The sequence below is a fragment of the Oryctolagus cuniculus genome, chromosome 5 (assembly GCF_051225735.1).
Source record: "Oryctolagus cuniculus isolate XC-2025 breed Fujian yellow rabbit chromosome 5, ASM5122573v1, whole genome shotgun sequence".
Taxonomy (NCBI): Eukaryota; Metazoa; Chordata; class Mammalia; order Lagomorpha; family Leporidae; genus Oryctolagus; species Oryctolagus cuniculus.
Genome location: NC_142871.1, coordinates 83,393,827 through 83,410,890, shown reverse-complemented (window position 1 = coordinate 83,410,890; position 17,064 = coordinate 83,393,827). Strand labels below are relative to the sequence as shown.

General features: G+C 39.3%; 1 protein-coding gene across 2 annotated transcripts in view; it reads right to left on the bottom strand.

Moving 5' to 3' along the window:
* The window catches only part of RNGTT (RNA guanylyltransferase and 5'-phosphatase), a 326,422-nt gene that overhangs the window by 263,776 nt on the left and 45,582 nt on the right, over window positions 1-17,064 (bottom strand). For both annotated transcript variants that reach the window (XM_002714574.6, XM_089332916.1), the window contains exons 7-8: window positions 12,487-12,596; window positions 11,319-11,420 (exon numbers count right to left, since the gene is read on the bottom strand). In XM_002714574.6, coding sequence (XP_002714620.1) covers window positions 11,319-11,420; window positions 12,487-12,596 — 212 coding nt within the window. The remainder of the gene's footprint in view (window positions 1-11,318; window positions 11,421-12,486; window positions 12,597-17,064) is intronic.

Here is a 17,064-nt window from a genome sequence, read left to right as displayed (position 1 = left end):
TACCTCTCTATAACTCTGTCATTCAAATAAATAAAATAAATCTAAAAAAACTGGGCCGGCGCCGCGGCTCAATAGGCTAATTCTCCGCATAGCGGAGCCGGCACACCGGATTCTCGTTCCAGTCGGGGCGCCGGATTCTGTCCCGGTTGCCCCTCTTCCAGGCCAGCTCTCTGCTATGGCCCGGGAGTGCAGTGGAGGATGGCCCAAGTGCTTGGGCCCTGCACCCCATAGGAGACCAGGAGAAGTACCTGGCTCCTGCCTTCGGATCAGCGCGGTGTGCCGGCCACAGCGCACCAGCCGTGGCGGCCATTGGAGGGTGAACCAACAGCAAAGGAAGACCTTTCTCTCTGTCTCTCTCTCTCACTGTCCACTCTGCCTCTTAAAAAAAAAAAAAAAACCTGATAAAGTTTTTCTGCAGTTTATTTAGAACAGCATAAATTCAGAAAAATGTAATTGGTTTTTGTTGTTAAATACCAATTTTTTTTTTCAGATACCATTTCAAAGACAGCATCTATTAATTAGTAGCAACCTTCATACTTAAGACTTTAATTAAGCAAACTATTATTTAGAGAACTTCTTTATCCTTTAGTTTAGCCTAAACATGTGACTAGCCAATAAGTATTTCAAAGCTTTGGCTTTAAAACATTAAATTATTTTCCCTTTACCCCCTTTTCTTCTTGTACAGTAACTACACCCTAAGAGAACTCTGAACCCACTCTGGGACACCAAATGCTGATTCCAAAGTAATACTGATTTTCAAATCAGTCAACTACGATGACAATAACTAACATTTATTGGGGACTGTACTGAGTGTTTTATGTGGTTCTCGTTTAATGAGTTAATGGACAAATTCTCAAGTTTGTCCTTAACTCAATTGCTGGCTAATTATTATTCTTGATCCATGGGCACAAAGGGCAGTGGCTCTCAAACCTAACTAAAAATCAGAATCAACTGCGGTGCTTCTCAAAGGCACATGCTCAGGGACAGGGCTGATTCAGGTCAGGCACTATTTTGCATGGGAGGGCCAGCTTAATCGCAGCTACTCTGCTTCCTACTAATGTACCTCGAGTTCCTGGCTCCTGGGTTCAGCCTGGCCCAGTCCTGGCTATTGCAGCCATATAGGGAATTCACCAGCAGATAGAGGATCTCTCTCCCTATTGCTCTGCCTTCCAAATCTTCATTTAAAAAAAAGAGCCAACCTGAACGTACTAAGTCTGAATCTCTGAACTTTTTTTAATAAAAGCTTCTGAAGATGGTAACATAACTGGTGTTTGGGCCATCCTCCACTGCCCTCCCAGGTCACAGCAAAGAGCTGAAGAGCAGCAACCGGGACTAGAACCGGCGCCCATTTGGTATGCCGGAGCCACAGGCAGAGGATTAGCAAAGTGAGCCATGGCGCAATCCTGGAGGGATAAATTCTTATTGAACACCAATATTCACTAGTCTGAAGTTCTTAAGCTACATGTCATAAGGAACTACTTGCTTTGCTGTAAAAAGGAAAATACACACAAATAGATATATTTGGCCTGATCTTTTCCCTCAAGTGGAACTGAAAAACAGTTAAATGGACTGATTCAAATGAAAGTAGTATACACAATACTCAATTGATCATAATTTGATTTATTGATTCTATATCTAAGAAGTGAATAGTTTGTTTTGCTTTTAGTTCACTGAAAATTATTCCAGAGACATCTGAAAAGTCCTTAATATTCCTCTCAGTATCTAAGACTTTGCTAATCTAACATTTCATTACCTTATTCACATGTTCTGTCTGAACATTCAGCTCCAGTCATTAGAATAAATATCTGCTACAAACATTATTAATGAGATACATATCAAAGATCCAAGCAAGCTACTAACCACCTGGGGTAATTACAATGTTCTATATTAACACCATCACAACAGCAAATATAAAACCTGCCTGAACATATTATGCAGTTTATCCACACAACAGCTGCTTCTACAATGCACCATTCACACACACTTGTCAGAGCACATACAGCACAACACACTGAGCTCCATGTCGTATCAATGGCCTAGAAAATGATTCGCATGAGAAATAAAGGGGAAAGGACTTCATTTGCCTTTCACAGGTACACAATCAGCAAATTACTTGCACTAAAAATCCTCTCAAAGTACCAATAGCTTAACAATAACTAAATGAAAAATATCTGATAAATTTACATTCTTGTCCCTTAAGCTCAATTTCTATACTTAACAAAAGAAGGTTTGTAATATAAAGATAATCTTTTAAGGAAAATGTATTTAGTCATGGGCTGGCAAACTATGGCAAGGATCAAATGTGGCCTATTGCTTTATAAATAAAATTTTACCAAAAGCAAGCCACCATCATTTCCTTAAGGACAATGAGATATGGCTGCTTTAGTGCTACTGAGGCAACATAGTTGAGACAGAGACTACAAGGACCCAGGATGTCTAAAATATTTACTATCAGGATCTTCAGAGAAAAAGTCTGTTGAACCCTGGACGCTAGAGGAAGAGCACAAAGCTGCAGAAACTGTCCTACACAGTCTCGATCCACGTAGCACCTAACCAAGCCCTATGTGATGGATTTTCAATATATTTTCTGAATGCATGAAAGAAGGAGACTCTCATATCAGGATCCTGGGGAATAGACCTGTCTAAAAATTTCCTCCAACAAAATACAAATACATCTCACCTAAACAGACATGGTTTTGAAAACTAATTGTAAATTATATTCCCATAAATGCCTAAGTGACTTTTTTTAAATTCTAACAATAATTTTCCTTATTAATCAAGTCCTAGGGCCAGTGTTGTGGAACAATGGACTGAGTCATCACTTGTGACACCAGCATCCCATACCAGACTGCCAGTTCAAGTCCCAATTGCTCCACACCAATTTGGCTTCCTGCTAATGCACCTGAGAAAGCAGCAGATGAATGGTCCAATATTTGGGTCCCTGCCACTCATATGGAAGAACAGGATGCAATTCCTGGCGCCTGGCTTTGGCCTGGCCCAGTGTGACTGCTACAGCCATCTGAGGAGTCAATAGCAGATGGAAAATCTCTGTCTCCCCCTCTCTCTCCATCACTCTGCCTTTCAAATAAATAATTATTTTTGATTTTTTTTTAAAGCAAGTCTCAGATTTACCTTATATATCCTTCATTTCTTGAAGCAAAGCAGCTTATCTGCAAATGTGCACTATGGCACAGTGGATTAAGTCGCTGCCTGTGATGCCAGCATCCCATATAAGTGAAGGTTTGAGCCCTGGCTGCTCCACTTCTGACCCAGCTCCCTGCTAATGTACCTGGGAAAGCTGAAGAAGATGGCCCAAGCTGCCACCAACATGGGAGATTCAGATGGAGTTCCAGGTTTCTGGCTTCAGCCTAAGCCAGTCATGGATATTGCGGCCATTTGAGGAATTAACCCGAGGATGGAAGATATTTCTCTCTCTCCCTCCCATTCTCCCTCTCCCTCTCCAACTCTCTCTGCTCCCACCCCGTAACTCTACCTTTCAAACAAATAAATCTTTTTTACAAAATGTGTGTCAAATGATATATGTCAGGAGTCTCAAAGAATTCATGGAAAATACCTATCATGAAAAAAAAAAAAGCATTTGAAAAAATTTTTACACCAAAATAAATTTACTTTTAAGTTCCACTTTCTATAAGCTTTTTGAAATATCCTAGCATATATACATGTATAAATTAGTAGCTAACTTTCACTAAGGGACCACTATTTGCTATAAATTAACTACTTCATCAAACTATTTTACAACAACTTTTAACGGTAAGAGAGCATCCCTATTCTATATAAATGCAAACAAAAGAAGTACTTTCTCAGATCTATCTAGTTTTAAATTTTGCCCTACTATACCATTTTGCTTGAAATATACTTTTTTCTTATTTCACTAGTTTATATTTTTGTTTGGTAATTAAATGTGACATATAATTATGGTTTTTAAATTTAAAAATGTACAATCACAAGTCCTTCCATACCTTAAACATGAAGATATTAGCAGCTTTTCACGGTCTAGTTACTTCAATAAATTGAGTGCCTGCCATATGCCAAGAACTATTCTAGAACAAAAGTCCCAGCCCTCATGAAGCTTGCTTTCATTATTATTATTAATTCTTTATAGTTTTTGAGCCGGCGCCGTGGCTCACTAGGCTAATCCTCCGCCTAGCGGCGCCGGCACACCGGGTTCTAGTCCCGGTTGGGGCGCCGGATTCTGTCCCGGTTGCCCCTCTTCCAGGCCAGCTCTCTGCTATGGCCAGGGAGTGCAGTGGAGGATGGCCCAGGTGCTTGGGCCCTGCACCCCATGGGAGACCAGGAAAAGCACCTGGCTCCTGGCTCCTGCCAGGATCAGCGCGGTGCGCCGGCTGCAGCGGCGGCCATTGGAGGGTGAACCAGCGGCAAAGGAAGACCTTTCTCTCTCTGTCTCTCTCTCTCACTGTCCACTCTGCCTGTCAAAAAAAAAAAAAAAAAAAAAAAAAAAAAAAAAATTCTTTATAGTTTTTGTTTCTATATTACAAATTATTCCCATAGCCTTAAATTTTTCCTATGTCAAATATAATCTTTGCTATCTTTTACTTTACTATTTATATTACAGCAGCAGTTATAAAGAATAATAATTTGGGTTTGATTTAGCTAATAACTCAAAGAGTGAAATTAAATTTACAGTATTTAATCTTTCAACAGAAAGAATTAAAGCAAAATACGAGGGTATTAATTCTAAAATCTGTACAGAATTCTCAGTATTCATCACTTTCATGACTATTGAGTTAATTTCTTTCATTTAACTGATAATTACTTTTTATTGCACTTCAAATTCTGCTAATAAACTAAGTATACAGAGAAATTCTATTACAAAGTTCTAATTATGTTTCCCTAGAATATCTATGAAAAAACAGTATTTCACCTTGCAAGACAGTTCAATCCCAACAGTAACTTGTATCACTCCTGCTACTGCATTTATTCCCAACTAAAACTGACTCTTCCCTCCTGAGAAAAGCCACAAAAAGAATGAAGCATATTAAAGAAACACCAGCTTTAAAGTTTAATGCATTGTGGGTAACTGTGAGAAGGGCAATGAGCTCCCTTAAAATAAGCTTATTTGACAGTTTTTTTTTTTTTTTTTTTTTTTATTTTTTTGACAGGCAGAGTGGACAGTGAGAGAGAGAGAGAGACAGAGAGAAAGGTCTTCCTTTGCCGTTGGTTCACCCTCCAATGGCCGCCGCGGCCGGCGCGCTGCAGCCGGCGCACCGCGCTGATCCGATGGCAGGAGCCAGGAGCCAGGTGCTTTTCCTGGTCTCCCATGGGGTGCAGGGCCCAAGCACCTGGGCCATCCTCCACTGCACTCCCTGGCCACAGCAGAGGGCTGGCCTGGAAGAGGGGCAACCGGGACAGAATCCGGCGCCCCGACCGGGACTAGAACCCGGTGTGCCGGCGCCGCTAGGCGGAGGATTAGCCTAGTGAGCCGCGGCGCCGGCCGTTATTTGACAGTTTTAAAAAAAGAAAAATTGAAGGACAATCTATTCAAGGCAGCATTGACTATCAATGATACTAGTTCGTCTCTCCTTGAGTCTACATCTTGAACTCAAAACATGGAGAAGGGGGGCTGGTGCTGTGGCTTAGCAAGTAAAGCCTTTAGAACTGTGAGAAAATAAATTTCTGTTCTTTAGAAATGACCTAGCTCAGGTACTTTCCTAAAGCAGCATAAAAAGACTAAAACACAAAGCACCATTAAGTGCCAGCGTACATTTTCTAAGAAAGTTCTCTGATGTTCCGAAGGTACTGTTCAGATTTTATCATTAGAAGAAAGATGTCTTTTTCTCTTTAAAAATCAACATGAGGGAGGCCAGTGTCATGGTGCAGTGGGTTAAGTTGCTGGTTGGAATCCAGGCTGCTTCTTCCTTTCCAGTTCCTTACTAATGGCCTGGAAAGCAGCAGAGGATGACCCAAGTGCTTGGGCCCCTGCCACCCATGTGGAAGACCAGAAAGAAACTCCTGGCTCCTGGCTTTAGCCCTGCCCAGCCCTAGGCATTGTGGCCATTTAGGGAATGAAACACTGGATTGAAGATATTCTCTCTCTCTCTCTGTAAGTCTGCTTTTCAAATAAATAAATATATCTTTAAAAGGCAAAAAAAAAAAAAAAAAAAGCAATATGAGAACAGGTGGAACCAAAAATTGAACTGGGGCCAGACTTCTGCCACAGAGGTTAAGACACCACTTGGGATACTTGCATTCCATATCAAAGTCCCTATGATCCAGGCCCACCACCACTTTCAACCCAGCTTCTTGCTAATGCACACCTTAGAGAGGCAATAGGTGATGATTCAAGTACCTGGATTTCTGCCAACTATGTGAGACCCACACTGACTTCCAGGATCCTGGGTTCAGCCTGGCCCAGCCCTGGCTGTGTCAGGCATTGGAAGAATGACCCAGTAGATGAAAGATTTCTTTCTTCCTCCCCCCTCTCCCTGCAATCTCTGGTGTGTATGTGTGCATGTCCCTCTATCTATCTTTTCCTTTTTTTTTTTTTTTTGTAAAGATGCATTTATTTATTTCAAAGGCAGAACTAAACAGAGAAAGACAGACATCTTCCATCCATTGGCTAACTCCCTAAATGGTTAAAACAATCATGATGGGCCAGGACTAATCCAGGAGCCTGAAACTTCATCTGGGTCCCCCACATGGGTGGTGGGGGCCCAAGCACTCGGGCCATCTTCTACTGTTTTCCCATCACATTAGCAGGGAGCTAGATCAGAAGCAGGGTAGATGGGCACAAACAGGTGCCAATATGGGATGCTGGCATTACAGGCAGTGGCTTAACAGCTATGCCACGTTGCCAGTATCCCCTTCTGCCTTCCTAACACGAGAATAAACAGATTTAAAAGGGGGTGGGCAGATTATGCTAGAGGCTTTATTATCTAGATATAGGCTGAGTTACAGAAAAGAAGAGCAAGAAGGAATGCACACTCTTGATGATAGGAAAAAAATCAAAGTGCATTTGAGAAGTAGAAAAATAGCATGTACAATATAAAATATTTGTACACCCACCATCATACTTAGCAAAGTTAAGTCAGAATCCTGTGGATTAGAATTAAAGATGCTAAGCCTTCCTTTAATTCCTCTCAAAACCTTCTATTGTTATAAAAAAGAATACAACAAAGAAATAGCAAATAAACACTGATAAATAATAAATTTTAAATAAGTCTTTTACATATTAGCATCCAGTATACAAGGCAAGATGCCCATTATCAGAATGACACAAGTCCAGGTGAACTATCACGACTTAGGAGATATTCTTCATTCAAAATTGAATTCATTTTTATCTATTTTCATCAGACACTAATTATTCACCGCAAACTAACAATGATAATGAAATAATAATTACAGAAAGAAGTTTCAAAATGTATGGAAATGCTAGATTACCTATAATCTGAAAGTACTCTAGATTAAAAAAAAAATCAAACCATACAAATACTAGAGCAAATATGAGAGAATTCATTCTTCAATCTCAATCTCGGTATTAGGAAAGGCCTTGTAACAATCATTTAAAACCCAGAGGCAATAGAGATTAATAAATTTGACTTCATAAAAATAATAAAATGTTACACTGCAATAAAAACAAAAACAGGGTTTGGTGTTGTGGCATACTAGGTTAAGCTGCCACCTGCAATGCCAGCCTCCCATATGGGTGCCAGTTCAAGTCCTGGATGCTCCACTTTCAATCCAGCTCCGTGCTAATGGCCTGGAAAGGCAATGGAAGATGGTCCAAGTGTTTGGCCCCTACTACATGTGGGGGACCCGGAAGAAGCTCCTGGCTCCAGCCCTGCCCCACCCCAGCTGTTGTGGCCATTTGGGAAATGAACCAGTAGATGGGAGACCTCTCTCTCTCTCTGTCTCTTCCCCTCCCTACTTCTGTAATTCTGACTTTCAGGTAAATAAATAAATCTTGGGGGAAAAAAAAAGAACAAAGACAAAAGACAAAATTGAAAGAGGCAAGGTCATATAATTCCAAAAAAATACAAGCAGCATAAAATGAGTATAAAAATAATGTTCAACCTTACAGAGGGCCTATAAGCAATGACATAATTAAAACTCTACTGAGGTATCATTTCTCACTTAGGCTGGTGAAAATCTAACACCCAACAAACTACTCTGTTAGCAAGATCATGACGGTAGAGGTATCCTCACGTACTGCCTGTGAGAATACAATCTTTATTACCCTCTTGGAGCAGAATTTGGCAATACCTATTAAACTTAATATTTAAATAGCCTTTAGTTCAGCAATCCTTCCTTCTAGAAATCTACGTTGAAGTTACACCTTCAACAATGTAAGAGGGAACTGGGTGCAAGGTTTTCACTGCAGCACCATTTGTAATGGCGAAACACCAGGAACAACCCAACTGCCTGCCCGAGAGTGGCTGAATAAAACATGGACACACGAGTACTTTTCACCTTAAAAAAGAATGAGAAAGATAACGGGGAAGTGGGATGCAGTGATTTCTAAAATACACTATGAAATGAAAAAAAGCAAGTGTAAGACTATTCAGTTCTACAGAGTACGACACCTCTCCTGTAAGAAAAGGGAAAAGGAAAATTATACGTTTATCAGCTCAACAGAATAAAAAGAAGCATGGGAAAGACAAACCAGCAAACTAAAGAGATTGGTTACCTGCAGGGGATAGGCAAGAACAGAATGAAAATACAGGAGACTGGGAAGAGAGAGTAACATTCCTCAGAGAAACCATTTTGTATAGTTTTGATTTTTAGAACCATGTTTATATTGCACATACTCAAAAAATAAAATGTAAATCAAAACAGGAGAATGAACTCAGAATACAATCAGAAACTATTAATGAAACATAACCACACTGAAGGGTCTGGCAGAAGGAGATAGAAAATCTAAGAAAGATTCGAACATAGTACTTTGACTAACACTAATGTCAGACCAACTGTACACACATATTATACTCTACCCAAGTGAGCTTCTCATAGGAGTTTGGGACAGCAATTCTAAAACTATACTATGTGTAACATAGTGACTACTGTGGATAATGAAAAACAATTTCCTCATTGTCACAGAGAAGAGATACAAATAGGAAAGGACAAAGACTTGATTAAATCCTGTGCTTTGGAAGTATAAGTCCAAACTCACGACTGAAAAACTGCACAACATACTCAGCTATACACATACACACATACACCCAAAGAGACACAGAAACCGATACAGGTGTGCCAGAGGGCCTGTAAGCAATGATTGCCCAGTGCTAATGAGCCCGCGTGGTACCCAGAAATAAGATAAGCCTGGAACATCTGGGGGTGTCAGAAAGAGTGATTGTTTAAAAAATAATGAGGAGATGCCAGAAAGACAGGAGTCACTTGATAAGGGCTCACAATGGCCAAATCTGAGAAATTTTGAGCAAGAGTCATTAAATACTAGCATATACTGTAACACAGAGAATACAATATAAATCCATAAGTCCATGCTGAATGAATGAATAAATGAATAAGTGAAGGAGAAAAGAAAGTTCTTCCTTACAGTTGCATTCCATTATTCTCTACTTCACAAACATTACAGTAGTACTCGTATATATTTCAGGCATGAATCCTCAATAAATGTTAAAATTCTAGGGGAAAGTATGACATGAAACAGAATATTTACAAGTCTCAGGGTGTCTCCCCCACAAGATTCTTAAGTACAAAGGGAAAAATAGTAACTTTATCATACATAAATATGGCAGATAACAACTTTACCAGAGATCAAAGCTAACGTCACCAGTAATGGGACAATTCTCCACTATGAGCCTCCTGAAATGACACAGAACATTACTTCTGTGATGTTCTTTACAAAATATATAACCTGAGTTGTGAGGAAACATCAGACAAATTCAATTTGAGAAAGAGGCTAAAAGATAAGGGGTCAGTACTAGTTAAAGTTATAAAAGAAAACCTAAAGAATTATTCCAAAATAAAAGAAAACACGTGATAATCTAGAACACTATGTAATCCTGGACTAGATTCTGAACCAGAAGTGAGATATTGGTAAGACATCTGGTGAAATTTGAATAAGGCCACTAATTAGATAATGTTAAAATATCAGTGCTAATTTCTTGATTTTGATCATCATACTGCAGCTATGTTAGATGTTAACATTTAGTCAATCTCTGGGTAAAAGGCATTTTGGAACTTTCTGCAAGCCTGACATAATTCCAAATGACAAGTTTCTTTTATTTTTTTTAACGGTTTATTTATTTATTTGAAAGACAGAGTTACAGAGAGAAGGGGAGTGAGATCTTCCATCCACTGGTTCACTTCCCAATTGGCCAAAATGGTCGGAGGTGTGCCAAAGCCAGGTGCTTCTAGAAGCTTCTTCCAGGTCTCCCACATAGAAAAAGGGGCTGAAGCCATCTTCTGCTGCTTTCCCAGGTACATTAGCAGGAATCTCAATCAGAATTTAAGTAGCCAGGATTTGAACCAGCACCCAGAAGGATGATGGCTCTGCAGGCCATGGCTTAACCCGCTGTGTCACAGCATTGGACCCATTTCTTTTTATATTAATTAAGCTTAGAGATTTTAAAATACAACCAAAAGCAGTCAGGTGATGATGGCATAAGTTCTTGGGTTCCATCATCCACACAGGAGACCCAACTGAGTTGCTTCAGCATGGCCCATCCCTCATTGTTGCAGACATTTGGAGAATGAACAAGGAGATGAAAGATTCATATTCTCTCTCTCTCTCTCTCTCCCCCCCTTCCAATCTAGGTTTCCGCTAACACAACTGGGAGGCAGCAAATGATGGCCCAAGAACTTGGGTTCCTGCCACCCATGTGGGAAATCTAGAAGGACCTCAGGTTCCTGGGTTTGGACTGGCCCAGCTCCAGCTGGTTTGGTGAGTGAATCAGCAAAAGGAAGATCTCAATCTCTTGATCTCTCCTCTCTGACCCTCTATGACACTCTGCCCTTCAAATAACTAATGAATAAACAAATAAATAATAAATTAATTTAAAAATAAAGCAGTGGACAGCAGATACATTCAAAGCTACAATATTATTAAGATAAAATACTCCCAACCGTAGCACCCAGTATACATTTATGTCAAATTAAGAAAACTCTAAAAGCAAAAATTTAGCAGAATTAAGAGATGACTATATTAAATAACTTAGAATACTAGTAAAACAAAAGTTATACAAGTTTTTGAAACATACTTATTTTGCTATTCAAGTCAGAAATTCACACTCCCAAGAGTGCAAACCTTCCCTAACAACAAAGCAATATTCTTCAAGCATTAGGGTTATTTGTATAATTTTTTTAGAAGTCTAACTCACCGAGTACCATCTGCTTTCCAGCTTACTTTATATGGCTTCTGCTCTAAAAGTCTAATATTTTGCTTGTCCATGGAAACGGGCTGTGCTCCAGGGAATCCAGACCTTAAAGAAGAACATTTTATTACTATCATGGCTGGTATTCACATAAAACAATACATGTCTTAAACCAATCTCAGATGAGTCATGCATTCATCGTGAAATTAATGTCAACTGGGTTAATATCAGCTTTCACAAAAATACTAACTAGAGCTTATAAGTTCTTAACATTTTAGCATGTAAATTAACAGGGTTCTAAATTGCCACTTACACTATAATTATTGAAATAACTTCAAAATATTAGTATGTATGATTTAAATGCTAAAGTAGTATGTTTACAAGTCTTTACCTCAAGAAGAAATTTATATCTTGGCTTGCATTATTATTATTATTATTATAGACCCCATATTTCTCCAGCATGATACTACCAACTTCACTGTACTGGGAAAGAAGCCCAAAAGTGGCAGCAATAACAGAAAAAAATTAAGGTGAAGATTAAGATACACTGGCAAGGATTCCACACAACATTAAAATCAGTATTTTCATTATCTTAAATCTTGTACTTAAAGTTATTTCTAGTTGGTTATCTGATCTGTATGTACCAATAATAAAAGTTCTACAAACTAGGAATTTATCTTGGGAATTTTTCTGTATTACAATTTTTTGTCAGATACTTGTAATGATCAACAGAAATAATCACAGACCAAGACGTGAGAACATAAAATAACAGAAGTGGAATCTCTCAAGTCCACTCCCATAAAACGTCTGATAAATTCTGTCAAGTCACAGAAAGGAGCAGAAAATATAAAGCTGATTTTTCCCAGCCTTCTAATCACAGAAAATCTGGAAAATGAGGCACACTCAAGTTTTATTCCTCAACCCCTTAATAAATTGATAAGACCAGCCCAAACATTAATCAGCAGCAGAATCAATGACCAAAAAAATACTAGAGACAACAAAAATTTGCAGTTGCTTTAGAAAGACATGTGAGTCACCTAATTTTGACTTAACTGTATAGTCATTAACATAATTATCTTAAAAACAAAAAGCAAGTCCTGTGTCAATTTTCACATACTTTTAAGTGTTGCAAAGTAAGAATAAGTTTTATTTAAAATTTTAAAACATTTATTACCCTTCCCAGCCACAGAATTGATGACACTTCTGCTGTACCTCTCCTAGCTTTGGTTGAGTTGTTACTTGAGTTACACCTTTCACAGTTATACCTTCCAAGAAAATAGCACCCTTAAAAAAAGGGAAAAGAAAAATATTTTATTAGAACCTAAACCATTTACAAAAAGACAACTAAAAGATAAATTTATTGATTTTGCAAATCTGAGCAAGTCAATATATGAGACAGAAATGATCCACTCCAAGAGGTTCTATAAACTCTGCTGGGATTTTACAGTAGTTTTCCTTTATCCATCAATGTACATAGATAGCACAGTATCTACATCATGTTGCCAAAACTCTCTATGGGTACTGCTCAGTAAGCTGAAAGCAATAGTTATCTATCACGTACTGGGAGCCAGAGATTTTATAAACAGTCTCTAATCCCTAGTACCTGTAAAGTACATTCTATATTATATTATATTTACTTCACAGATGACTGAATAAGGCATAAAGATTTCATCTGGTTTTTTTTTTAAAGAGTTACAGAGAGAGGTAGAGAGAGAGAGAGAGAGGTCTTCCATCCACTGGTTCACTCCCCAGATGGCCGAAACAGCCAGAGCTGTGCCAATCCAAAGCTACGAGCTAGGAGCCTCCTCCAGGTCTCCCATGCGGGTGCAGGGGCCCAAGCACTTGGGCCATCTTTTACTGTTATCCCAGGCCACAGCAGAGAGCTGGATTGGAAGAAGAACAGCCAGGACTAGAACCAGCGTCCATATAGGGTGCCTGCGCTTCAGGCCAGGGCTTTAACCCACTGCGCCACAGCACGGGCCCTGATTTAACTGTTTATTCAAGTGGTAAAAGACAGAAGCTGAACCCAGATCTACATTATACCATTCACCAATGGGGAAGGAAGGGATGAGTCATTGGCAGAATATGGCTATTAAGAGGACAGTAATTTTGTAAACTAGAATATGAGTCTAACAGTATTCAAAGTGGCTAAGCCACAATCATTGGCTATATCAACATAAAACTAAGGATTAGTCATGACTGAATTTTGAGTCTGAATTCTTGAAATCAGAACTACCTGAAGTACCTTACTGTATTTTTATAGCAAGTGTATTTTTGAAATATCCCAGAGAAGTAAAGCAGATAGAAAAATATACAGCAAAATAACAAAGAACACTCTTGGAAATTTTAAAGACCAGAAAAATAATTTAGATTAATGTCACAACTGCTTTTCAGTCCTTAAGAGAGCTGACATCAGTCTCAAGAAAAATCTGTAAGATAATTCTAGATGTCACTGTCCACTCTGCTTGTCAAAAATAAATAAAATAAAATAAAATAAAAAGGTTTATTCATTTATTTATTTATTTCAAAGGTGAAATGACCAAGAGAGATCTTCCATCCACTGGTTCACTCCCCAAATGGCTCCATCTGCCAGAGCTGGTCTAGGCCAAAGGCAGAATCCTAGAACTGTATCCAGGTCTTTCAGGTGGGTGGCAGGGGCCCAAGTACTTGGAACATCTTCTGTTGCCTTCCTAGGCACATTAACAGGGAGCTGAATTAGAAGCAGGGCAGCAGGGACTCAAACTAACAATCTGATAAGGGATGCTGGTGTCACAAAATGGCAGCCTAACCTTCTGTGGACCCAGGGAAAAGGTATTCTTAAAGAAAAGTTGAATCATGTACTTGAGGTTTGTTTCCTATTTAGTTATTAAGAATATTAATTTAATTTCAGTATTTTTTTTTTTTTTTTGACAGGCAGAGTGGACAGTGAGAGAGAGAGACAGAAAGAAAGGTCTTCCTTTGCCGTTGGTTCACCCTCCAATGGCTACCGTGGCCGGCGCGCTGCGGCCGGCGCACCGCGCTGATCCGATGGCAGGAGCCAGGAGCCAGGTGCTTCTCCTGGTCTCCCATGGGGTGCAGGGCCCAAGCACTTGGGCCATCCTCCACTGCACTCCCTGGCCACAGCAGAGAGCTGGCCTGGAAGAGGGGCAACCGGGACAGAATCCAGCGCCCCGACCAGGACTAGAACCCGGTGTGCCGGCGCCGCTAGGCAGAGGATTAGCCTAGTGAGCCGCGGCGCCGGCCTAATTTCAGTATTCTTATAAGTTATATCTTACATATGTTAATTTACAAGATAACATTCAGTAATACAATAGCATCTTTATCCTGAAGGTATTGATAGCACAGAAAATTTTTTTTCTAGTTTTACATGAAGAAGGTATCCAGCTTCATTTAGGAACACATATTACTTTTTTTTGTTTTTGATTTATTTATTTGAAATCAGAGTTACAGAAAGAAACAGAGATCTTCCATCCAGATGGTCCAACTGGCAGTGCTAAACCAAGCTAAAGCCAAGAGCCAGGGACCAAGAGCTACTTCCAGGTTTCCCACATGGGTACCAGGGGCCCAAACAGTTGGGCCATCTTTTGCTGTTTTTCCTAGGCCATTAGCAGGGAGCTGGGTCAGAAGTGGAGCAGCCAGGTCAGGAACCAGCGGCCACACAGAATGCTGATGTTGCAGGTGGCAGCTTTACCTGCTATGCCATAAAACCAGTCCAGGAAGATGTATTTCTTAAGCAAAGTAAAAAAATAACTTCTAACATGAGCAAAATAAAGCAAGTTTAGCATAAGTTCATTCTAAAATGTAAACATTACTTCTTTTTTAACTAAGTTAATAATACACAGGAAACATGATCAACATTCCAAGTCTTTCCCACAATACTATCACAGAAATATTTTAATAAGTATAGTTGAACAAGCTATTTCTAATTTTACAGAACAAATAAAAATTGAGCATGAGTACAGATTTAACTACTGAGTTTGGTTATGAAAGATAAAACCAACCACACAGTAAATATCTATCATCTATTTATTTTTCTTCTTCCTTAGTCTTTCCTACAATACGTCAACTTCTTTACCTTTTTTAGCTTCTTCTGTTTTCTTCTGAAATAAAGTTTAAGCAAAAAGAAAGGTAGCAATCAGTCCAATAAAGACAGTAAGTATGATGTACTTTATATGTGGGCAGTATTTTGTAACTTCAGACTTTCACATTTTGCTGTTAATGTCATTATAATAGTTTCCTCTGGAATTAGGCTATAACTACAAGAAAGATCACTAATTCTCAATTATAAACAGCAATGTCTAGAGTTGGAAACTCTTTTCAAACATACTGTAACTGAATTTTAAAGTCACTGATGTTTTTACTTTTCAACAAATTACCATTTTAGTTTTTGAAAAAAAGAAAAATCAAAATAACCTTCCCCTATAACATCAACCTTTTTCTTGAATACCCGGTACCCTGTGTCTTAACTAAAATCTAGCTCTCTCAGAGAGATCGGTTCTCTCTTAAAACTATTTATTCTCCCACTGCCCAAGTCCAATAGGGGTATTATAATCTATTCTACATCCTCACTGCTTTCCTAACCTCTTTCCAGACCTCTTCCATTTAGACTAACTTTATTTGGCCATACCACTCAGCAAGAGCTGCCCTCCTCACCCATTAAGACAGTGCCCTATAAGCCATGTTATACGACGTTACAAGATAACATCCAAAGCTGCTAGGAGCATGAACGAACCCATAGCTCAGTTTGACTCTGTCATATTCTCTCTCCTGGTAATCCGGAAGTGGAATTCTCAGAAAGCCAGTTAGTCTCTTCATGTGGCTAAAATTGTAATAGCACAGGTTTTGGGGGCCAGCATTGTGGCAGTAAGACGACTGCCTGCGAAGCCAGCATCCCATGTAGGCACCAGTTCATGTCCTGGCTGCTCCACTTCCAATCAAGCTCCCTAATAATGGCCTAGGAAAAGCAGTAGAGGATGGCGAAAGCAAATGGGTCCCTGACACCCACATGAGACCCAGATGAAGCTCCTGGCTCCTGTCTTCAGCCTGGCCAAGCACTGATCATTGCAGCCATCTGGGTAGTGAACCAGAGGATGGAAGATCTCGATATCCATCCATATCCACCTCTCTCTCCTTCTTCTTCTCCTCCTCCCTCCCTCCCTCTTTCTCTCTGTCTCTCCCTGCCTCCCTCCCTACTTTTCTTTCTTTCTGTTAACTCTGACTTTCAAAACAAATAAATCTTTTTTTTTTTTAATTATAGGCTTTGAAGCTTTGGGAACAGTCATAATCTCTCAGGCATACAAATAATCAGGAAGAGCCAGTACTGAGAGACACAGACAGTGAGAAGACTAATACAAACAAAAGGAAAAGAGCAGAGATGGAAAATCAATAAAAAGCAGAAACTAGGTCCTCATAATTTTCCAGGTCCAGGATCCAGTATTGTTCCGAAATCTGGCCTTATATGCCTGTGTTTGGTTCTATCCACTTGCTCATAACAAATTCCCTCTTATTATTTAAGATAATCTGAGTTAATTTCTGCTGCTTGCAACCAAAGAGCCCAAACTAATAAAACCTTTCAACCTTCATCTATTGAAGGATATATTGCTACACATGCATCAAAAGATGGAAAATAAAAGAAAGGAGTAAAAGATAGCTTAAAAAAAAAAAGGCTCTTGGGTGAAGCAGATCCCCAGACGAAGAGAGAAAATAACAGATCTGAAACAATATTTGAAAAAATAGCCAGGGCTGGCACTGT